We start from the raw sequence: 22,290 nt of genomic DNA on the forward strand, positions 1-22,290 counted from the left end.
TTTTTCAACAACTTCTCTTTCTAAGTGAAGTTGTTTATTTTTTTTTATGTCTATTGGTCACAACTAAGAAACAACCGTGATAAATACTAAATACCAAACCCAAATAATAAAAAATGATATAATAAAATATAAATAGATAAGTTTAAAAAAAGTGATTTCACATGCTCAAGTCATGAATAAAAACATCACACCTTGTCCATGAATTCATCAAATGAAGGGACTATTTATGTCCATGGATTCATGAGCACTGAAATGCTAGCTTGAGATTTCTCCACAGCCCATCACATTCTATGTCATGCACCAAACTTTATTTCACAAAAACACACTATATTTTTAACCACAAGAAAAAAAACAAAAAACAAAAAACAAAAACAAAACATACACACACACTTTTTAGTAATGCAGACAAAAATGTAGCAATGCTACAACCAATGTGACAAAATAGCACTTTAATGACATTTGGAAGAGATCAAAATAATAATCTAAAGGCTCCCAGAATCTTCATCCATACAAATAAACAAGTAAAAAAAATCCCTTTGATCTGCCTTGGTACAAGATAATGACTCAAGAGCTCAACAGAAAAAGGAAAAACATCATTTGAAAGGTAATTAATTCATAGTAAGTGTTAAGTAACACCGATTACTATATAAATAAATTAGAAACCAATTTTTATGCCAAATTCTAATGTCGCCCACTTTTTATAGTGAGAAGATGATTCACAAGAAGAAACAAAGTTGATGATACATACACAGGAAGAAAAAAAAAAGGTAATAAATTTAAAATAAAAAATAAATAAAAAGATTGATCACCAATCAAACAAAATCAACAAGTGCAAGCTTTTCTTTTTCCCTTCTTTCTTCATGTCAAAAGTAAAGTATTTTTCCAGTTACCCTTTTTCGAAGAAAAGAAAAGAAAAAGAAAGAGAACACGGCCAGAAAACGAGCCCCGACTATACTAACCGGATCTCCGAACCGAACTTTTGCTACAACGAACACCCCTTTTTTCTGTTCTCTAATCCAACCAATCAAATATTTACAGTCTAGTACGTGATCGAAACGGGGCCCGGAAAGCGGCGTTTTTCAATCCATATCTTGACCACCTGACATAATCGAAAAACTCTCCAGCGTTAGGCTACATTTGGAACCTGAAAAATATAAAAAAGGAGAATATAAGTAAATTAAAATCCCCCACTATTTTTCCGAATAAAATGATTCGATAGAGGATGTATAACCAAAACATGAGTTTCGTTTTCCCCAAACAGATGAGGTGGAAAATCAAAATCCAAAGAGTTCGCATGTGTGCAAAACTTGGAAACGGTATTTCAAATTTCATATACAAGAATACGAATAATGCCAATAAGACTTTTCCTTTCCTTTTATTTGTCTCAAATTTTCTCGACCGCCGAACACAACAAAAGAATTTTAATTTTCACTCAACTTTTCCTCACCATTTTATGTTTCCTAAATAAACATCTTATTACAAAGGAAAGGCTAAGCAAAAAATTACGAGAACGAGTAGATGATAACTCATTTACTACCATATATATTAAAAAAAAAAAAAAAAAGGGTTTATCGCTACTCAAATAAAATTTAGGTTCCAAACAAAGGCTAAGCAAATGTACAGAGAATGAGTAGACAAAAACTATGGATTTTTTAAAAATCTCGTCAGAGCTCATCGCGGATCATGCCAATACGCCTTTCCTCACAATTTTCATGTTCCCCTAAAAATAAACCAATTCTCTTTATTAATAAAAAAAAAACCCCGACTCCTCTAACGTTACGAACGACAAGAAACTATAGCTCAATAATAATCAATCTAAAGAAAATGGGTCATTGCTAAATGATTCCATACCAGTTGTGATAATCGAAACATCTGCGAGCTTTCTAGCCAGAAGGCAAACGGGCGGGGATCTTGGGTGCGGAGACGAGGACGGGCTCGTTGCTCGAAGAGTTCTTCTTCGCGGCGGCAATCTCCTCCAGCCGCCGCCACGTGGCGTCGCGCCTCGCTTCCGCGTCTTTTTCCCGAGCTTCGTCTTCCTGGAACTTGGCCAAGCACTCCTCGAATAGCTCCGGATCGGCATCGGAGAATATCTTCCTCACGTTCTGAGTCAGGCTCTGCACAGCTTGGTTCCAGTGGCTCTTCGTGTTCCTCTCGAGCGATGGGAAGATTATCGGCAGAATCACTTTCCGGTTCTGTCTTATCAGGTTCTCTATGTGATCGTTGTTCCACAAGAACAGAGCTCTCTCCGCCACCTATAAAATCAAAATCAGAGAATAACTCTGTTAGGAACTTAAATATAAGAGAACTATAATAGTGGGTTAAAAAATACAATACAAAAATAAAAGATAAACGTGCATTTGAGAGACCCGTAACTCTCGTTAAAGGAATTTCTTCTTCTTTCTCTCCTCTACACAAATATAATTTTCATTTCTCGCCCATTCTAATTCTATCTATTTCTTTTTTAAAAGATAATGCTATCAATTTATACCACACCTTAACTAACAACTATTTATTAAGGATCTTATAGAAGAATATAGCAAAAGTTGATATGTTGCGTCAAATGGAAACGGGTTTCGAGCGAGAAAATAAAATATGTATACTAGCACACGATACAAGACTAAGTTGTTTGAAACTACCAAGGATCAAGTACATATACATGAAGCAGAACAAGAAAGTAGGACCAAACTGGGAGATATAAGCGCTGAGTAAATACATACATACATAAATACGTAGAGCTTACGAAAGCACTCTCTAAGAAACTAAATAAGAATTCGCCCTTCTAATCTTTTTTGTCAAGAAAAAATGAAATATTTACAAAGGTCAACTTAAGGTAAGGAGAGTGTAAATACAGACGTATCTATAGAAATCTTATAGAGTAGATTAGTGGGGAAATAACAAGTTATTCGAGTCTTTAAACATAACTCAACTTAACCAAGTGTAAGATATTATGTTATGGATCGAAATAAATCAGATTGCGTTAACGGATTTCGGTACAAAGATGTCAAAGCTATCGCGAAAAGAAAACAAAAAGAGAAAATTTTAAAGACTTTGGTAATCAGAATTCTGAATTTGGATATTTCGGGGAAGTGCTCCTGATGATTCGAGAGGCACTTGGCTCTTCTAATCTAAATGTTCAGTGCATTTCCTCTTATAACCTTCTCTATTTATAGACTAGTACAACTTCTACTTATTCGAAATTCACGGCCTCAACTTTCTTCAAATTATTACAATCACTCACCCCCACCCACAAAATCTTAACAAAACCCAAGAGCATTACAATGGGAAATTTGTAAAAGTAATAATAAAAAAAGAACAAAACTCAACAAAACTAATTATTAGAACTGTTAAAATGTGAGTCATTGGAGTCCTTAATAAAATCTGACTTAACCAAGAGTAAGATATTGCGTACACAAAGGCGTGCTTTCAAGGATGAAGCCATTGAAAATTTAGTTATTTTTTTAGTTTTATTTTGTTAATTGGGGGAAACAGAAACACTAACAATTGTTTGCTAGGTGGCTTAAAGGGGGCTTGAACCCAGGACCCTCTTAGAAATAATCATTACTCAACTAAACTTAACTTAACCGAGAGAAAGACATCATGATATGAATCTTCTTAAAGCAAAAAAAAAAAAAAAAAAAAGGGGCTCACCTGAAAGTGCGAGCTGCTCAGGCACCGAGCGATCTGGCGGAACAAAGGAACCATGCAGCGCTGGAACTCGGCGGGCTGGGTGGCCTCGAGAACCTCCTCGAGCTCGCCCAAGAACATGACCTCCTTCGAGCTGTTCGTTACGGGCCAGTACTTGAGCAAGCCCCGAATAATAGTGTCGGCGAGCTTGCAGTCCTTCTCGACGAACTGGGTTATGCAATACGACAGCTGTTGGTGGTACGTCGGAATGCACTTCGGCTTGTGGAGCGGTATCAGCGCCCGCACCAAGAACAGCTTGTGCTCCTCCTTCAACGGCAGAGCGAACCCGTTTATGATGCTCCCGAGAATCTCCAAGAGCTCGGCGATCCCGTTGTGCTTCTCGGTCTCGAAGATGAACCGGTAGAAGATGTGGTTTATCGCCTTCCTGATGAACGGCCTGTGGACCATGAACTTCCCGTAGATCCGGTGCAGCACGGTCTTCAGGTAGTCCCGCTCCCTCGGGTCCTCGGAGTCGAAGAGGTCCAAGAGCTTGAGGACGAACGAGTGGTCCACGTATCGCTTCGCCAGCTTGGCGTCGGTCTCCGGCGAGGCCACGAACCGGAGGAAGAGCTCGTAGACGACCTAGAGGTAAAACACGGGCCAATGGTTAACTGCGGTGAATTTTAACCGCGGTAGAACGGTTAACGTTAACTTTTAACCGTTTTTTTATTTTTTATTTTTTCGCGGTTAACCGTCCTAACTTATTGAGGTTATCATACGGGCCAAAATATTGAGATTAATACAAATTTACAAGTAACTGAGCCACTAAAAGTTAGTAAATTACTATATAGCCAACATTTCGTTAATTATAGGTAAATAGCCATTCAGGTAATGTGTCATCATGTGGACAATCCGAACACTCCATAATATACCCCTTTGTGTCTTACTACGTAAATTAGGCCAAGTTAATTAAAAAAAAGCATAGTTATTTACTTACAATTAACATAAAGTTGGCTATAAAGCAATTTTATTATGTTCATAGCGAACCCTTTTTTTTTAAACCGTGCAGTTAACTAAATTTGCCACGCCTAGATTTACCCGTAAATCATGATTATTTTTAACCATGTGTTGAAAATTTAACTGGTTAATTGTCCCACAATAATTACCTGGAGGTGCGACCAGGCCGGGTCCATCGAGGGCTCCTCGTCCTCAACGTCGAAGGCCTCGAGGGTCTTGTTCTCCCGAGGCGGGGACGTGAGCGTCCGAAAAAGATTGGCCGAGACCATCCTCACGATCTCCTGCAAGACCGGCTCGGGAAACTTCCCGTTCGCGGACGCCACGTAGTCCACGAGCTCCACCAGAGTCTGCCGCTTCACGTCCTTCTCTCTCAGATTCTTCGTCGGGTCCGAGAAGTCGAACACAACGCAGCACATGTTGAGCTTCTTCACGAACAGTCCCGGCTTCTCCGAGTTCGGGACGTCCCTGAAGCTCGGGAGAGCCTCGTACGGGAGATTATTACTCTTGTTGTTGTTGTTGTTGTTGTTGTTAATGTTGTTCCCGTTGGGCTTCGCGGGATTCTTGTTGTTGATTCCATGGTTGATGGCCAGAGAAGCCAAGCTCGGAGGCGCGGGACCCGAGCTTCCGTGCCGGTTCGCCGAGCTGTTGTGGGCATTAGAAGAAGACGAGGTCGAAGTAGAGCCTCCTTCGCGATTCTCGGCCGATGATTTCGAGGGCTTCCTTGGGAGCTTGTTGAGTATCTGTTTGATCATAACTTAAAAACCCCCTCCGAAACAACAACAGCAACAAAAGATTCGCTCTCTCTCTCTCTCACTCTCTCTCGCCGATCCGAACTAAGATTCTTCTTCTTTTTTTCGGTCGCTTCACTTCTTATTACTACTCTTCGGACTTCAAAAGAAGCCAATGCCAATGCCAATGTCCCAACCCAATCCAAATGGGAAAACACCTGGCATAGAGGGAATCAAAAACCACTTCATGAGAACAAAGAGATATACATACAAATATAAAAAAAAATCCCTTTTTCTTTTCAAGAACTGAAATCCCTCGCTTGCTTTTCCTTTTCTTTTCTTTCAATCTACAGAAGTACCAAGAAACCTAGTTGAACTACAGCATCGGAAATTTCAGATGAAATTAACTTTATTTTGAAGCTTTGACTTGAGTTTTTAGAAGGAAAGAGAAAAACTAATTAAGCGAAGAGAAGAACAGAATCAATTTATATCAAGCCTGAGAGTCTCTTTCGCTACACTTGCATAGAACAAACGAATCGGACCGATCAGAGGATAGCATAAGATCTGGCCACGATCTAGAAAATCCGGATAGCATTATAAATAAATAAATAAAAGTGACATGCAAAATATAGGTAGCCAAAAAAACAACATTTCTCGTAGACAGAGCGATTGACTGACAAAATAATAAAGAAGAAAAAAAAAAACCGTGTAATTACAGAAGCATAGTTTTCTCAATAATTTACACAAACAGAATCAAAGGTTGTCGATAGAAACACTTACCAAATTAACAAAAGCCTCTCAAGAGAGAGATAGATAGAGATTGAAAATCGAAGTGAATGAAGAAGAAGAAGAAGAAAGAAAGAAAGAAAGAAAGAAAGAAAGAAAAGGTGGGTGTTGAAGAACAGCAATAGCTGTTGTTGTTGATGATTGTGTTGGTATTTTTTAAGTTATTTTTTTATTTATTTATTTTATTTTCATTTTTTTTCAGTAATTCAAAAAAATTCATAGTTTCCCTTTTCCATCGTTATTATCATATTTATTTCCGCTTCTTTGCTGTTATGTGTTAACGTTTATTTTTTTCCTTTAATAATTTCAACCACCAAAAAAACTGTTTCCAAAAATTATGTGACCCGCTTGATGACCATAATACCCTTAAGTGTTTCACTTTCTGGTCTTCGTTATACGAGGGTAAACGTGTAAACTTAAGCATTAGAATCTACGCGCTCATTGGACGATCGTGGGGCTTGCTCGATCCACGAGGAAGTTGTTCCCATTCCGTGTGATTTTTGGGCTGGAAAAGTACGAACTTCAAAATCGTTTTTTTTTTCATTTATTTCAAAAACAAAAGAGAAAATAGTTTTTTAAAGTCACGCGCTTTTAAGAGCGTGTTTTTCACAAGCTTAGATAATTTAGGACATTTTCAACATATATTAATATTATTATTATTATTATTTATTGAATTGGTCTGATTGTCTGAGTTCATGTCATATAATAGTTGCCTTTTGACAAGGTTAAATTAATGCCTTTAGAAAGCAGTTGACAAAGAATAGGTATAATTTCCAAAATGAATCATGAGACGATGGGCAGATATAACATTTTTTTGTATAAATTTAGCAAGGAAAATTCTCTCATTAGGAAACAGAAATCATAGAAGCAAAAAAAGGTATACAAAAATCAACATTTGTCAAATTCTCAAAATCTATTAAATGTAAAGCCACATGGATTACATGGATAAAGCAAAAGATGATATAGCACATCCATATATTTTGGCCTAGCACAAGTTGCCAAAAGATCTTCACTTTCTTTGAGGCGGGATTAATCTAGTTGTTAAAAAGATTGATGGGAGTGTTAAATATTAAATAATGTACGAAGACCAAAAAAACAAGAATAAATCAGTCTTTAAAAAAAATTAGTTCAATCAATCATCAATGAATAATCAAAATCAAAATTTACTTGCAAAAATTGTGGGTGGGTTAATGATGATTATTCCTTAGTGGAATATCCTTTTTTAGTCCATACACATAATATATTTAGTTTTCTAATTGCGAAAATAAAGAATAACTCATATTGAGTATTGACACGTACCTTTTCTTTTCTTTTTCGTTTTTTTTTCTTTTTTTGTTTTGTCTTTTTCTATAATGAACAGTGTTGTCGTTCATTGCCAATATTCAAGAATAGACCATTCAAAAAAAATGTTAATACAATAAAAAACTGTGCGTGCGACGAAGATATATTTCTTTTTTTCTTTTTCTATTTCTTTTTCTTTTTTGAAAAGACGAAGATATATTTCTTAAAGTTAAGTGTTATTCAGCGACAGGAAAATTACCAATGTTTACATTTCACATCAAATAAAATAAAACTTATAATACAAGTCAAGATAATTACTGATACGAGGAAAATATTTTCAAATCATCACAATGTATTTGCCATCATTAGGTTAGCGGATTTGGAAAATCAATGAGTGATTTGCAGTCAAATGATGAATGGCTAATCCGCAGAGAAGCCAAAGTCAATCGTTAGTGGCCAGAAGTAAGAAGCTTTATTGTAACAGATAGAATGTACAATTTCAATGCAAAAAAGATGTGTATATAAAAAGCAAGGACTTGATCGACGAAATCAAGTGGAAGGAAGGATTAATAATACATTTATATATGCCAATCAAACAATACCAGCAACGAAAAAGGATGTTTCGGATACATATAATAAATACACAAATTATCAATTATGCATACAATAATCAGCCAACAAGAAGAAGAAATGGATCCTATAAATGCTCTACTTTGAGACCACCCATCAGGCTACAGAAATTACAATCCCCAACTCTTTATACGACGAAGACAACATTTTCAAAACAGGGAAAGAAAACAAAAACAGCGTTGAGGGCAAACTAAACAAAGGAATTTTGTAACCTGTCGGGTTTTCGAGCTCTGGGTTGTGGCTTCTTATGCTTTGATGGTTCTAATCCGCCGGTTATGGTGGTTCTTCTATCAGCCACGCACACGGAGCAAAAAATGTACAGTGTTTCAGGGGGAAACCAAATACTCACTGCAACAAAACCAGAAGAAGCTCGTTCGCTTTTCTTTTTTTCTTTTTTTTTTTATGACCTCAGTGATCCATCAAGGCAGAATCAGTTTCTGAAAATGGAGCTGCAAAAAAAATTGATCATATCAGAACTTACATTTGACATCCATATACAAATGTATCTTCTTTTTTCGGATAAAGAGAGATATATACTTTCAGTAGTGACGAACAAACAGATTAACCGGTAACCGGAGAAACCTAATTAATTGTTAACCAGCTGGTTCAGATGACGGTTAAACCATTTTTTAAGAGCCTTCAACGGCTCTTTCTCTTTTTCTTTTTTTAACACCCAGTGATTCCAGATAATCTTAGTTACCCGGTTAAAAATAGTAAAAATACAAGCTTCAGATGGAAATATGGTGTTATGCTAATATTTTAAACATTGAACAAGTTTACTCACCAAGTAAGTCCTCGTATGAATCTGCCAACAGTGATGAGTCCATTAGCAAAGGAGGTGAAAAGACCTGATCATGAGCTTCCTCATAGAACGGTCTTTGTTGTCTGTTAGAAGGAGAAACGTTTGAACCGGAAACAGAGTGAAATCCGTTCACCCGGTCAAAATCGCGAAGCGGATCAAGACCGTTCAACATCTCGGAAAACTCGTCATACTTGCTTTCACTGTGACTATTCGAGGCACGGCTGTCAAGCGAGGACGACTCTGAGTTCGACGCAAACAACCTTTTACTTCTAGTCGAAGGCCCTTTCGGTTCAGGGTCAGGGCGGGAAAAGCCGGAGCCGGAAAGGGGTAAAAAGAAGTGCTCTGAGCTTTCTTCTACTCGACTCTCCTGTGATAATTCCGAATTTGAAGATTGTGTCGACAGAGCCGCTTCTCTGACAGATCTCTTTAAGTTATGAACATATAGAATATCATTATCTGCAAAGTTGAGAAGAAACTGTTTAGCAATCTGTAATCATAAAGCCTTTCCTACACGAGAAAAGGGAAAAAAGTAAGAAGCTGAGAATGGCGATGAAAACCTTGATGCAGATTATCTACGCGGTTGTTTGTCAAAGGCTGGTCCAGAGATTTCCTTTCAGCCACGTTTTCCACCTGGTTGATTTGAGGAACCGAAGTGTAACGCTTCTGCATATTTCCACCCTTACCAGAAGAATTTGGCGTTAATGTAAATAACTGTGGAAGCCTTAAAGCAGGAGGACTAGCCGAAACCTTGTCAACACCAGAAAGTTTTGAACTCGCGTCACCAATCTCATCCGTGCCACTTTCCTGTGATAAATTCAGATTTGTTTTGATAGAGAATAGAACATTCAAGATAATATTGAGGCAACCAGACACTGATGCAAATAGGTGGGAAAATTACCGATGCCCTCCCACCATGTGCTTGATTAGGTGAGGTTGAACGACCGGGACGTTTAACCATTGGAGGCACATTCAAAGTCATGATATTAACTTTCTCTGTACATTCCGATATAGACTTTTGAATCGTTGGAGCAACGTCCTTTAGTTGGTTAATAAGAACCTAAGTTGAGTATACAACGAAAAAATGTTAATTAAGCCATTTATGAAACTAAAATTTAAGTTAGGGAAAAAAAGAGCTTTTAATTTCCCATTTCTGCTTCTAATATGTCCATTCACATAACTATAATTGACAGTACACAATAAAAAGGGTATACCGTATACCATATGCTAAGAGAATCAACCTGAGTGGAGTATTGAAATTTTAATTCTGCCACCTATTATACACAGAAAAGAGAGCTCTGTTTTTTTTTTTTTTTTTTTTTTTTTTATGAACAGCTAAGAAAAGGAATACCTGAAAGCTAGCCAAGTGTTGCTGATGTTCACCAAGAGTTGCAGCTAAAGATTCCGCATGGCCACTTGAACCGCCATCAGTGGAACTTCGTAAAATTTCCGGACCTTCCCCATCATTAGCTTTTGCCTAAAAAATTATCATACCGTTAACAGTGGCAGAGGCACGAGAAAATTTCCATCAGTTTATAATTTAAAATTCAACCATTTTGTAATCAACCTACCGAAAGAACATAGCGAAACATTAATTATTAGTTACAGAAAGGGAAATTTGAAGATATGAGCTAATACTTCTTGGTGGTGAAGAGAGTACTCTATTTGTCACAGTACGTAGAAATATAAAAGTTAAATGCAAAAAAAAGAAAAGAATAAAACTCTTACCTTTTTTTAAAAGAAACAAAGAAAAGAATAAAACTCTATTTTGACTAGGTCCTCTAAGCAAAGGTGCAAAACTACCACGAGCGCTAGAAGATACTACTAACGGTTAAAACTTGTAGCTAAAGAAGGTTGACATAACGTGCAACTGAAACTAAATTTGTACCAATTGAAGTGACTGCTTGTGAATTCGCTGTAAGGCGTGTGTCCAACGCCTGATAATTTCAGCTACATCAACAGTCGGGTGAACTCGTCCGCTTCTCTCATCAGCTTGAGAAAGCGTTTCATCACTTGTTTGTGAAAGGGATGAGTCGAAACTGCACTTCCCATTATTCATACTAATATACGATCCATCACTTTGGCTGTCATCCACATCGCCAGACGGGATATTCAAGACATCTGCATAAGGAACCTGAGAACTCTGATCCATCGCCGCAAGTAAAGAAGATCCAGATATGCGGTACCTAAAAACAAAGCTTTCCTGATGAAAAGTTGTTTTCTAACATGTACTTAAAGTGATTACAAAAGCGAGCGAGAGAGTACCTATGCTCCCGGTGAGCTATCAAGTCTTCGATAGGACCAGAAGCAAGAACTTCATGCTGACCTGCATGTGATTGTAATATTTATTGCCATTACTCCACAAACCTTGAAAAAACGCGCTTATATTCAATATTTGCTTGAAAACTAATGCCTACTTTTTTAATATTTGATCATATTCAATATTATTTTTGGCTAGACGGTACCGCCAACACAAACCTAGAAGCTACTAGCTAGCGCTACATCGATCGTTAACATTCCACTCCTGCTTAGCTCATCCAAAATTCACAGGAAGGATAATTCAAAGAAGTTTTCCTAATCTAGGAACACTAGACTAAACCATGACCAAACATTATCCAATAGAAATATCGAAGGCATGTAATCACGTGACGCCAGGGGATCAAGTAGATACCAGATAATTGTCACTTTTGATATTGCCCCAGAGAGTAAGAACAATAATTGTCGCTTAAAAGAAAGAAGAAGGAAAAACAAGAAAACTAGGAAAGGAAGAAACAAATCAAGACTTACTTTTGCGGGACAGTATAGAGTCCCATAATCGTGTAGCCTTCGATACCAAATGAGAATTCTGACTTGAACTAGAGACAAGATCATCCCAATGTTCTCCTTCCAACTTAACTTTGTTCCTCTGATCATGTAATTTTTCAAGCTCTTGCTGCAAGTATGCCTACGATCAAAGATTCCAAAGAAAAATAATAATCAACTCCCTAAGAAGCACAAACTACATCTTCAGTTTTTACCTTAAAACGAAAATTATAATATAAAAAAGAACCTACCTCTTCAGCACAAAGACTGCGAAACTCTGAAGTCATTTCGTGAGCTAAATTTGACCACATAGCCTGCCGTTGTACTGCTGTTTCAGCGTTCTTCAGGAACTTTCTCCTCTCTAGCGCTATTCTAGCCTATTTCAAGTTTTTTTTTTTTAAAGTGAAGCAGGTTACATCATTTTGAACTGAAACAGGAGATGGTAATAAAAGAATATCCAGTTCACGGACTAAAATGTTCAAATATCAACACCACCCACACGTAAATGTAGTTAGACTGTAACCATCTTCATCAGACAATATCTATGTCACTGATTCCCTCAAATGAAACTTAAGTTCAAACATAGAAATGCTCAAGAAGGAACCTTGAAAAACAAGAAGCTAAAAAAGTAACAGGCTGCGCTGGGACTTTGTTTGAAACCACATTCTAGTCACAAATACCGAGTGGTAAGCACCTCCAAAGTTCCTCTCAGACAGCAAAACCAAGACAAGTACGGAAAAATTTAAACATAACGGCAAGCAAATATCAACACAGAGGGGAAAAAAGTAAAGCCATCTACACTACCTTTGTCACGGGAAGCAATGTAGCAGCATGAGAAAAGGCTACATCGGTCAATGATGCTGGAAGTGGATTAGAAGCTATGTCCGCTGGAAAAGTCCGTCTATGGACCTCTCGCAAAGCATGCAAAGAAAGTTGCCACAATAGTTCTACAAATCTGCGAATCACAAATTAGACTTATGAACTTTATAGACCCATATACAGTTCAGCATTTTAATTCCTAATTCACGCTCTCCCAGATAGGACCCCATTTATCACTAGTTCTTCCTACAGCATTTCCAGATAACTCAACTATCGCCATTGTCAATCAACTTAAGCTAGTAATATATAAACGATTTGCAAATTTTCCTAATTTCTCTGCAACCAAAAGTAGTTCTACATTACGATGAAATAAAAACAGCTTAAAAATCAAAGAGAATTAGGGAAAACACCAACTAACCTCGGTCCACAGCACGTAGCAAGTGAAGAAACCCTGGAATTGCTCCGCGGAAGCGCACCTTGCGATTCAAGCTCGCTGATGATCCCTTGCACGACCTATTCCAACGAATTCCAACCACAATTTAAACCAGACACCACTACCAATTTCACACACACTCACGCACCAAAATTCACAGAAATACCTTGCGAAAATCGCGCGACTGAGCGGAATCGAAGATTGGCCAAACCTTATCGAAATCCTGAAACAGAAGAAAGATCAAAGCTCGTTGACGAATCGGATCACGAAATTAAAAACAAATAAAAAAGCGAACGAACTTTGGCAGATTGATTTGGGCCTCTGAGTGATGAGAGAATGAAGTAGAGAAGCTGTTCGCCAAGTTTGGGGTTCGAGTGACGGAAGTGGCCGACCCGTGGGACTCCATTGGAGGCTCCGAGCCCGATTACGATCGGATCGAGCCCTAAGAGCAAACAGTTAGTGTACATTGCACTCTCTAGCTCCATCTCTCTCTCCTTCTCTCTGTCCATCGTCATCACAAACCCTAAAGCCTCTCTCTCTCTCTCTCGCTGGAAAAAAACTGGTTCAGATATTCCTGTAAGACTCTCTCTCTCTACTTTGCTTTGCCTTTGCTTCTGTCAGAGAGTCTGATTCCATTTCCGGTTGTTTGTTCGTTGCAATTTCAATTTTTATTTTATCATTTTATTATTATTATTTGGCTTTTTCTATCGACGTGCAATATTTTTTAAATACAGGTCCCTGAATTTCTTAAAGTTTTCGAAACGCGGACGGAATTTGAATGTGCGGGGTTTATTTTGTAAATATTTTAAATTATAAAGAACTCTTTGCATGTGGGCCGGGTTTGGGTCGCTCCTCTTTTTATATATTTATCCGCCATCATTTATTTTCTTTCTTTCTTTATATAAATTGAAATTTTGAAAAGAATATAAAATAGTTTGGATGTGTTTTTTTTTTTAGTCGTTTTAAAAAAAGTTATGTTTAATTTCATATAGGAAATATATACTTTTTAAGTAGATTTAAACATAAAAAATGATATTGATATATAATGCTTGAAATTGCAATGACCAAATAGTATTGCTTAGCTTAGGTCTCAATACAAACTCGACCAAATAAACCTCTTTTTGCTTTGTACGTGATACGAAAAGGGAATATGGCGTGCCGTGTCATCATGGAAGGTTTGTTGTTTTATTTACTTTAATGGAAAATAAGTTTGGTGAGTGAATGAGTGAGTGGCACATGATTGTGTCTCTCAGTTTGTGTAGCCAGTTTGACAATAATTTCTTATAATTGTATATCATAAGTATTCATAACATAAGAAGTCCAACGTGTGAAATATACTTATCATATACTATAAATATTTATATTTTATTGCTTTAAGTAGTTTTCTTCGCTTGAAATTGTTTTCGTTAGTTTATAGAATTCTTTTGATCAGTTTTTTTTCTTTTTCTTTTTTAAGTTAACTCGAGATTTTCATTATATAACAAGTGGAATATCCTAAATTCCTCAAGTTGTAAAAGATACAACACTTGAATCGAATGATAGCCGGACGTGTAATAACTTCCAAACAACGTAAGATGATAATACACTCTTTAATTTAGAGCAACTATATGATTCGTTCAAAAAATCTTTGAAAATTAATGGATAAATCCAAGCACTTGAAGACCACTCATTTCGAGAAAAGACGTTTGAGTACCAATACGACTAGAACTCCAACACAAACGGAATAATGGCTATTCCATCTTCAAAACAAAATACCACAACTAAAATGTGTAAATAAAATACTTTAAAGTTAAAGTACCGAAATATCATTATAAACGATAAATCGACATCCATATAGTACCGGACGACATCGGCTGCTCCGTCGTCGAAAAAGCTGAGGATGAACAAGATCTTTTCGAGAAACAGAATTTGACGCCACCCATCGCACTATCGATGATGACACTGATGCAATCTGGCGCTCCACCAAGGAAGACAACCTTGCCGGGTACGAAAAGTAGCGGTGAACCACCGACTCTGACAGCACCGCTCGTGACAACCCGATCGGTCCCAACACCCGCCCCCATAAGGATGTTTTCCCCTGGAGTCGCACCACCAACACTGCATCATGCCCCCGATGAGGAAGACATTCTGCCTCCTTCAAAGACGGCAAAGAGCGGTGTGTCTCCACTACTGTTTGTCACATCTCCAGCAACGCTCATCGCATCACCTGTTGCACCTCCCTCGTAAAGAAACTCGCGCGAGCGGCGGAGCCGCTGCTAGAGCTTGCCCCTGGGGAGAGAAAGATTGAGCGGCGACTGTGGGATTTTTTTTAAAACTCTAGTTCAAAGAGAAAATGGTACGTAGAGAGACTAGAATAAAGGCTACCCAAAATGAGATTCAAAACATTGACCCAATTCTTTGATCCGTTTGAAACCCGAAATAGGAGAAAAAGTGAAAATTTAAAGAAAATGAAATTGAAAAAATGGTAGGAAGAATGCACGAGATAATCAAAATTCTTTGTTACGTTTAGAAAAAAGTGAAATTCAAATTTCTATCTTCACAATTCAAATTTCTATCTTCACAATTCAAATAAACCCAAAATTAAAAAAATAACGGATTCTAATTTTTTCCCTACATTTTTTAGATTCCTTTTAGATTCCAAATGAAATCTTTAAGGTCGGGTCTAGAGGGATTATTATTATGAGAATATTACTCGTCTCTTTCATATTATGGGAATATCCTATTTTATTCCTATTATTACACATTTTTCTTTGTTATTCACAGATTTATTATACTTGTTTTTTTTTTTAGTTTACAGCTTCATTAACAACATTCTTAATTATTACTGTTCATTTAAAAATCATGGAAAAAAATCATTTGAAAAGTTTAAAAAATATGTCCGTAGAATGTTTAAAAATTGAGGTATTGAAGCAATATACATTTGATAAGAAAAAGTATATTTAGATATTGAAGCTGGGGAATTTGCCTTTAATTTTAAAATAATTATTATTTTTATACATAAATCCAAATTAGTATAAATATTAAACTTCTTCCAAGATTTCACGGAATCTAAGCAGTTAGTGAAATCACAACTTAAATCGAAAGATCACAAGAAGTAGAAAAAATAGTATAATTATTTATCAGCGCGCTAACGCGTCAGCGCACTCACATGTGTAGAGTCCACATGTCAAGTGAGATCTACATATTGTGAGAGTATCGACGCTGATATTTATCATGTTTGATAGGAAAAGAACTATACTTATTATATTGATAAATTGTCTCATTTGCCATCAATTTCATAACATTTTTTCATTTTCCACCAAAAGACTAATTTGGCCCAAAATGTCACCATCTATATCAACAATGTTGACATCTATTTTTACCATTCACTGTTAGATGTCAACATTACTGACATAGATGGTGGCATTTTGAGCAAAATTAGTTTTTTGGTGAAAAATGGGAAAAAAAATTATGAAATTTGTGACAAATGAGTCAATTTCTCTATTATATTTGACTAAATTCACATTGTAATAAAGTAAAATTAATATTTTTTGTTCAATCTCTTCGTGGGCGACTTCATCCATATCCATTATTTGGTGTTTCAGTTCCATCAATTCTCCAAGGCTATTCTATTCTTTGTAGAACTAAATTGTTGACAAGCAATAACTTTACAACATTCACCTTGTAAATAACCAAACTTGCTGAGCACAATGAAAATTTTAGGCGTGTTCTCTCTAACTACAAACAAATATGCTTAAAGAGATAAAAATAATTTTTTTTATGAGGTGGCTTGTGACAAGAGAAAATCGTTGTTGAGTTCAAATATGTGCTTGTGAAAGCACATTTTTTTTTTTATTCCTCTGTTGTGTTTTTAGTGGACTGTGGGTTGATTAAACTCATATTTATTCGGTTATTTTTAGTCATAATTATTGAGCACTTGGCTTTCGAACCCACGATCTCAAATTGGTGGGGGTGAAGATGCTCAATAATGAAGTTATTTAAAAAAATTCAGTTTATTATGTATGTCAAAAATTAAAAATATATGTAATAAAAAATATAAAAAATAAAAACGTTTCAAGCCTTGGACTAATCTCACAAGAAATGAATTTTTACGAATCTCACAGAAATGGGAATTTCCCTTTATCTTTGAGTTACTTGTTATCTTAATAAATGGCTGGCACGTGCGAACACAAGACCTCAGAAACAAGAAAGGAATAGCGGTCGACGGTAAATAAATAGACGAATCCCTCACAACAAAAAGGAAATATCAGTTTGAGAGACGAACAGTCTCAAATCAACCCGAATTCGCTCATCTCTGCTCCGAACTGTAATGTTTATTGACGGTTCTTTGCCTCTACATCTAAAGAGAAGAAGGTTCACCAACGTTGATCCAATGGAGGCTCAAGAAGCTCAGGTCTGTATTCTTTTACTTGTTTCCCTTTTCTTTTAATCTTTTTTGGTTTCAGAATTCTCGAATCTTTATCGATTCCTTGATATCATTCTGGGCGATTGGGTCGATCTAGGTTTTCGGTACAATCCGTTTTGACTTTGTTAGTTCTGTGGGTATTCCTGTTACCTTATGAAGTGTATTGAATGATCTGGAGAAACTCGGGGTTGAAATTTTGAAAGAAAGATTTTTGGATAGAACGTCTCTTATAATTTGGGCGAATTTAAAAAAAAAAAAAATCTTAAAACCCAGACCAAGCCAGCTTTGACTTGATGAAACTGTTGTAATTCTACGTTGTTCATCTTCTTGTTGAACATGACTTTATAAAGTATCTGAAGATCTTTGTACATGACTCGTGTGAGTAATTTGTCTTTCAATGCGATGTTATTTACCGTGTGCTTGAAAAAAAACAGGCCAAGCTTGACGCTGCAAAGGAAAAATTCGGACGAGAGATCAGAGTTTTCGAAACATCACCGGTTTCGCCAGAGGTTTCCTCCCTGGTCGAAGAGTCGAAACCAGGTACGAAGCTGTTTGACTTTGAATTCAAATCGTGATCTGAACTAATGCTGTAGACATATCTCTATATATATATATTATATATATATATATATATATATGAAATCGAACTTTAGGACTATCGGCATAGTTTCTTGTTTGTAAGTGTTCAATTTTTGTCCTTCTTTTACAGAGGAGTCGGATGAATTCTACGAGTTCAGTGCGGAGGATTATTTTCGAATCACGAAGAAAGAGGGTAATTTATTTCAATCCCAATTGACCATTAAGATTTGACCTTTTTCAATCCCAATTCACTTTCAAATTATCAAGATTTGACCTTTTTTTCATTCATTTTCAAATTATCAAGATTTGACCTTTTTCCGAATATATATTGGTTATGTGAACAGATAAATACTTGAAGACCCGAAAACTCAGAGAAGCCGAAGAGGCAGCTCGGAGGTCAAAGTTCACAAAGGTACTTTTCTTGGTCAACTGCTTAATTTCTTTCTTTTTTTTATCCTTTTATTTTGAGATGCTCAGTAATGTCATTGTATTTCAGGCCGTGATGAGGATTAGATTTCCCGATAACCACACTTTAGAGGCCACATTTCACCCATCGGAGAAAATCCAGAGCTTGATCGATCTTCTCTCCAAAGTGATTGTGAGCCCGGAATTGCCGTTCTATATTTGTAAGTGTATATTACACAACAAACGAGAAAGCCCGTTTCGAGTTTTTTTGCTCACAGTTTTGGGGGTATTGTCACAGATACTACTCCTCCGAAAAAGCTGATCAAAGACGCGTCTCAAGATTTTTACAGCGCCGGATTTATTCCCGGTGCAATTGCGTACTTTGCATATGATATCCCAAGAGGTAATTTCGTTTTATGGTTTGTTATGATGAAGACCACTGAAATCACATTTGAAATAAAATAGAGCTTTGTTTGTGAATAGCACAGCCTCTCCACTAAGCTATCCTCCAAAAGATTATTAAACAAGTTAAATTTTGATATACCCTTTCTGAATTGATTATGGATCTTAAACACTTATAGCTCGACTTGAAGGTGGGAATTCACCAATTGAAATGAAAGTTGGTAATTTACCTTTTCTAACTCAATTAGTAATCTCGACTCTTAGCTCTGCTTGAAGTTAGGAATTTAGTGATGGAAAAGACCCCTAACTCGATTAGGAGTCTCTCAACACTTAGCTCAACTTGAAGGTGGGAATTCATCAACGGGAAATGAAATTAATAATTTACCCTTTTTAACTCGACTAGGAGTCTCAGCCCTTTGCTCGGCAATTACAACTTTGCCCTTTATGGCTCAATTTGGAATCTTTTAACACTTTGGTCTGCTCTAACGTGATATATTCTCGGCCGTTTTTCTCAATTTTTTGTTGTTGTCGCGTGTGTGTTCTCAGGCAACGGCGATGCTGTATCGGGTCCGTTCCTTCAAGACGAGATCATGGCTTTGAAAGGCTTGGAATTTGTCACGAAGCCTGAACGTCCGCCACAACCCAAGCCCGAAGTCGCGGCGGTGCCGCCCAAACCGGTGGTCGAAGATCGCAAGCCAACAGCAGATAAGAAAGCTGTAAAGCCTAAGTGGCTGAAGATGTGATCTTTACGGTCTTAAACGTTTGTGCTTCGCTGCACCGATGAGTGCACGAATGATTCGTCGTGTAGAATATATAGATTAGACTGAAGGAAAACTTGTGTGCTTTTGTTGGGGACTTGATAATATTTCTAAGTTGTGAAATTGGAAGATCAATTATGGATTGTCACTTTTGCTCTCTGTCCATGTCATTGAATCAGTTTGTTACTTGCAGATTGCAATAAGCTACAAGGTGTCTAAGTCTTGTAAATGTAGTTCTTTTATTTTGGACAACGATGAAAAATGGCCTGACTGTTTCATTGCATGTAAATATCGATGGCCCGTAAGAATGTCAACGGGAAATTTTATTTTATCGATTAGAAAATCTTGGGAAGTTATCAAATTTTGTCAGTTCGGCAAATATCGTAATTTAATCAAATAAAAAAGGTTGAATTTGAGGGGTGGAAGTATTTACCGACTGGGATTCGTTGTAGCGTTTAGTGAAATGTAAGTTTACGTCTATACCAAATTCAATGCCTGAGCTAGTTGAAAGGATTAGTCCAAATTGGTTCTTAAGTTGGCAAATTAATAAAATAATATTGTCAACAAAAATTCCACCAACAATACTTATGTGAAAGGATAATCTATGATTTACAATACAATACTTGAGTTGAGATGTAGATTTTTACAAAAATAAATATAAGACATCTGGAGTTAAAATGATTATTTTTAGTTATTTAAAATGAGATTCCCAATGACTTGGTTTGAATACCAGGACTTGTGTATCAAGTGTTTTATGAATGTCTTGTTCCAAAATATATATATTTTTTTGCATGAATATTTGATGTTGTAGTACTGAAAAATAAAAGAAAAAATATTTAAAAAAATCTCGTACATAACTAACGTTGATAGTTTTTTTGTTTTTTCTTTTCTTTTCAGAAGTCGTTAATGTTGAAAAAGCAAATCCAATTATGAGTATTTTGACTGCTAGTCATGAAAATCAAACAATCACTTGCTTGACTCTCTGATAAACAATCCTTTAGATTGCCAACGTCATTGTTTCTGTATGATTGGCGATTCCACATTGGAAAAAGTCGAAGGTCTCACGTGTCTAATGATGTATACTAATATGAAGTTTTGGCAAACTGAGAAAGATCGACAAGGTTGGAAAATTTTAATTAAATTATTTCTGCATCCTCATTCTCATCATAGATCATATCATACTATCCTTTTTACGTATTTATTTCTTCACTTTCATAAAATATTCACATAATTTCGATCTAATCATACACAAAAAAACTTATTTTTTATTTAATTATTTTTTAGGAATATATTATTTATTTTGTTTAGATTTAGTAATTTATTTTCATTTTTCAATTACCATGGTGAACACGGAAATAAAAAATAAAATAAAAACTTAGAGGTTTAACTAGAGTCCATGAATTAATAAATTCATTTTTTCCCCTCTTTAGTCCTATATATTTTCTCTTCGAAGTAATTTTGTTTAACTACGGTAGTTTTATTTATATATTTAAATTGATATAAAGTGCTATAACGTTGTTTTTCATCTTGACAAATGACACTCATCCTCAAAACCGATAGTAAAGACCTAAAAATAATAGCGGATTGGGTCCACGAGATCAAGCCTTAGACCCAAAGACGAAAACCACAAGTCAGGATCACGACCTAGAAGTAACGACCCACTGAAAATAGCTCACAATAACATTGGGCCACTCTCACGAATATCGGACCCATTACCTCCCATTTCTTCCAGTCACCTCGGTCCGAGACATCATGGCAAGACATTGATTACGATCTCGCTAAATACCTACGATCAAGCGACTAACGAGGACCCTCGAACCGCGATCTCACCCAAAATGACCACAATCGAGGACTACCATAGGAACCTTTGACCTAGACCAAATCTTCAACCAGGACCAAGTCTACGGCCAAGGAAGGTTCCACGAAAAAGAAGGGTTTGCAACCAAATTCCAATAAAACTAGAGAAATTGCCCCATTTGTCACAAATTTTATAATTTTTTCTAGGGCGGCGCAAAAAAACCGTAAAAACCGTAAACCGGACCGGACCGGAGATTTTTAAACCGTCGGTCCGGTTTAAAACGGTTTTTTTTTTCCCCGGTCCGGTCCGGTCCGGTTTACTCAATGTAAACGGTCCGGTCCGGTTTTTTTTTAAAAAAAACCGTTAAACCGGACCGGACCGGTTTATTTATAAAAAAAATTAAAAAAATTAAAAAAAAATTAATTGATGTCCAATTAGCCAAATTAGGCATTTGTGCATGTATTTAACTCCCAAATATGATTATATGTTTGTGTTTTGGTGGAAAATTAATAGTTTTTTTTAAAAAAAATTATGTTAAACGGTTCAAAACGGTCCAACGGTCCAAAACGGTCCGGTCCGGTCCGGTCTAAACGGTTCAAAACGGTCTAAACGGTTTAAAACGGTCCGGTCCGGTCTGGATGATTTAAAACGGTCCGGTCCGGTCCGGTTTTTACAGTTTTTTGGTCCGGTCCGGTTTGGATTTTTTTGAACCGTTTTGAACGGTCCGGTCCGGTTTTTTGGCCGGTTTTGGACCGGACCGGACCGTGCACAGGCCTAATTTTTTCCCACTTTCCACAAAAATATTAATTTTTCCCAAAATGCCACCGAGATGTTAACATTGTTGACATCTATGTCAACAATGTTGACATCTCATAGTGAAGTGCAAAAATATATGTCAACATTGTTGACATAGATGGTGGCATTTTGGGAAAAATTTGTCATTTGGTGAAGTGCAAAAATATATGTCAACATTGTTGACATAGATGGTGGCATTTTGGGAAAAATTAGTCTTTTGGTGGAAAAT

The 22,290-nt window shown here is 36.6% G+C and overlaps 3 protein-coding genes across 6 annotated transcripts; 1 reads left to right on the top strand and 2 right to left on the bottom strand.

Moving 5' to 3' along the window:
- Positions 1 to 625: 625 nt before the first annotated feature.
- Positions 626 to 6,429, bottom strand: LOC149406279 (serine/threonine protein phosphatase 2A 57 kDa regulatory subunit B' theta isoform-like). 3 transcript variants are annotated; one of them, XM_089626702.1, is made up of 5 exons: positions 6,150 to 6,429; positions 4,791 to 5,587; positions 3,649 to 4,266; positions 1,852 to 2,252; positions 626 to 1,099 (listed from the first exon to the last, which is right to left on the bottom strand). In XM_089626702.1, exons 2-4 carry the CDS (start codon positions 5,391 to 5,393, stop codon positions 1,884 to 1,886), a joined length of 1,590 nt encoding a protein of 529 aa, XP_089482828.1. In that variant the 5' UTR covers positions 5,394 to 5,587; positions 6,150 to 6,429; the 3' UTR covers positions 626 to 1,099; positions 1,852 to 1,883. The 3 variants fall into 3 exon arrangements, with proteins under 3 accessions (XP_089482828.1, XP_089482684.1, XP_089482753.1); XM_089626558.1 differs by having other exon boundaries at positions 626 to 1,144; positions 6,150 to 6,427; XM_089626627.1 differs by lacking the exon at positions 626 to 1,099 and adding an exon at positions 1,270 to 1,720.
- Positions 6,430 to 7,985: 1,556 nt separating this feature from the next.
- Positions 7,986 to 13,601, bottom strand: AUG6 (HAUS augmin-like complex subunit). 2 transcript variants are annotated; one of them, XM_089626874.1, is made up of 14 exons: positions 13,219 to 13,601; positions 13,086 to 13,142; positions 12,905 to 12,999; positions 12,472 to 12,622; positions 11,919 to 12,044; positions 11,653 to 11,809; positions 11,131 to 11,191; positions 10,754 to 11,051; positions 10,217 to 10,342; positions 9,767 to 9,925; positions 9,616 to 9,672; positions 9,426 to 9,531; positions 8,851 to 9,324; positions 7,986 to 8,515 (listed from the first exon to the last, which is right to left on the bottom strand). In XM_089626874.1, the coding sequence occupies exons 1-14, from the start codon at positions 13,432 to 13,434 to the stop codon at positions 8,475 to 8,477; spliced, it is 2,124 nt and encodes a 707-aa protein (XP_089483000.1). In that variant the 5' UTR covers positions 13,435 to 13,601; the 3' UTR covers positions 7,986 to 8,474. The 2 variants fall into 2 exon arrangements, with proteins under 2 accessions (XP_089483000.1, XP_089482929.1); XM_089626803.1 differs by having other exon boundaries at positions 9,426 to 9,672.
- A 3,539-nt stretch (positions 13,602 to 17,140) lies between these two features.
- PUX1 (plant UBX domain-containing protein 1) lies at positions 17,141 to 19,720 on the top strand. Its single transcript, XM_089626984.1, has 7 exons — positions 17,141 to 17,312; positions 17,759 to 17,864; positions 18,034 to 18,096; positions 18,248 to 18,315; positions 18,400 to 18,529; positions 18,607 to 18,711; positions 19,257 to 19,720. Exons 1-7 carry the CDS (start codon positions 17,229 to 17,231, stop codon positions 19,451 to 19,453), a joined length of 753 nt encoding a protein of 250 aa, XP_089483110.1. The 5' UTR covers positions 17,141 to 17,228; the 3' UTR covers positions 19,454 to 19,720.
- Positions 19,721 to 22,290: the final 2,570 nt, after the last annotated feature.

This window comes from Urtica dioica, chromosome 1 (assembly GCF_054948205.1).
Source record: "Urtica dioica subsp. dioica isolate 48M chromosome 1, U.dioica_male_clone48M_v1_H2, whole genome shotgun sequence".
NCBI lineage: Eukaryota > Viridiplantae > Streptophyta > Magnoliopsida > Rosales > Urticaceae > Urtica > Urtica dioica.

Bases quoted from the DNA above. Each gene is read 5' to 3' on its own strand.
- LOC149406279 (XM_089626702.1), bottom strand. From the start codon at position 5,393: ATGATCAAACAGATACTCAACAAGCTCCCAAGGAAGCCCTCGAAATCA. The intron at 4,267-4,790 runs GTAATTATTGTG...TTTTACCTCTAG, and splicing joins CGGCCTGGTCGCACCTCCAG to GTCGTCTACGAGCTCTTCCT. The intron at 2,253-3,648 runs GTGAGCCCCTTT...TTGATTTTATAG, and splicing joins TGAGCAGCTCGCACTTTCAG to GTGGCGGAGAGAGCTCTGTT.
- PUX1 (XM_089626984.1), top strand. From the start codon at position 17,229: ATGTTTATTGACGGTTCTTTGCCTCTACATCTAAAGAGAAGAAGGTTC. The intron at 17,313-17,758 runs GTCTGTATTCTT...GAAAAAAAACAG, and splicing joins TGGAGGCTCAAGAAGCTCAG to GCCAAGCTTGACGCTGCAAA. The intron at 18,316-18,399 runs GTACTTTTCTTG...ATTGTATTTCAG, and splicing joins GGAGGTCAAAGTTCACAAAG to GCCGTGATGAGGATTAGATT.
- AUG6 (XM_089626803.1), bottom strand. From the start codon at position 13,434: ATGACGATGGACAGAGAGAAGGAGAGAGAGATGGAGCTAGAGAGTGCA. The intron at 11,192-11,652 runs GTAAGTCTTGAT...AATCACATGCAG, and splicing joins CTCTATACTGTCCCGCAAAA to GTCAGCATGAAGTTCTTGCT. The intron at 9,926-10,216 runs GTATTCCTTTTC...TACTCAACTTAG, and splicing joins AACACTTGGCTAGCTTTCAG to GTTCTTATTAACCAACTAAA.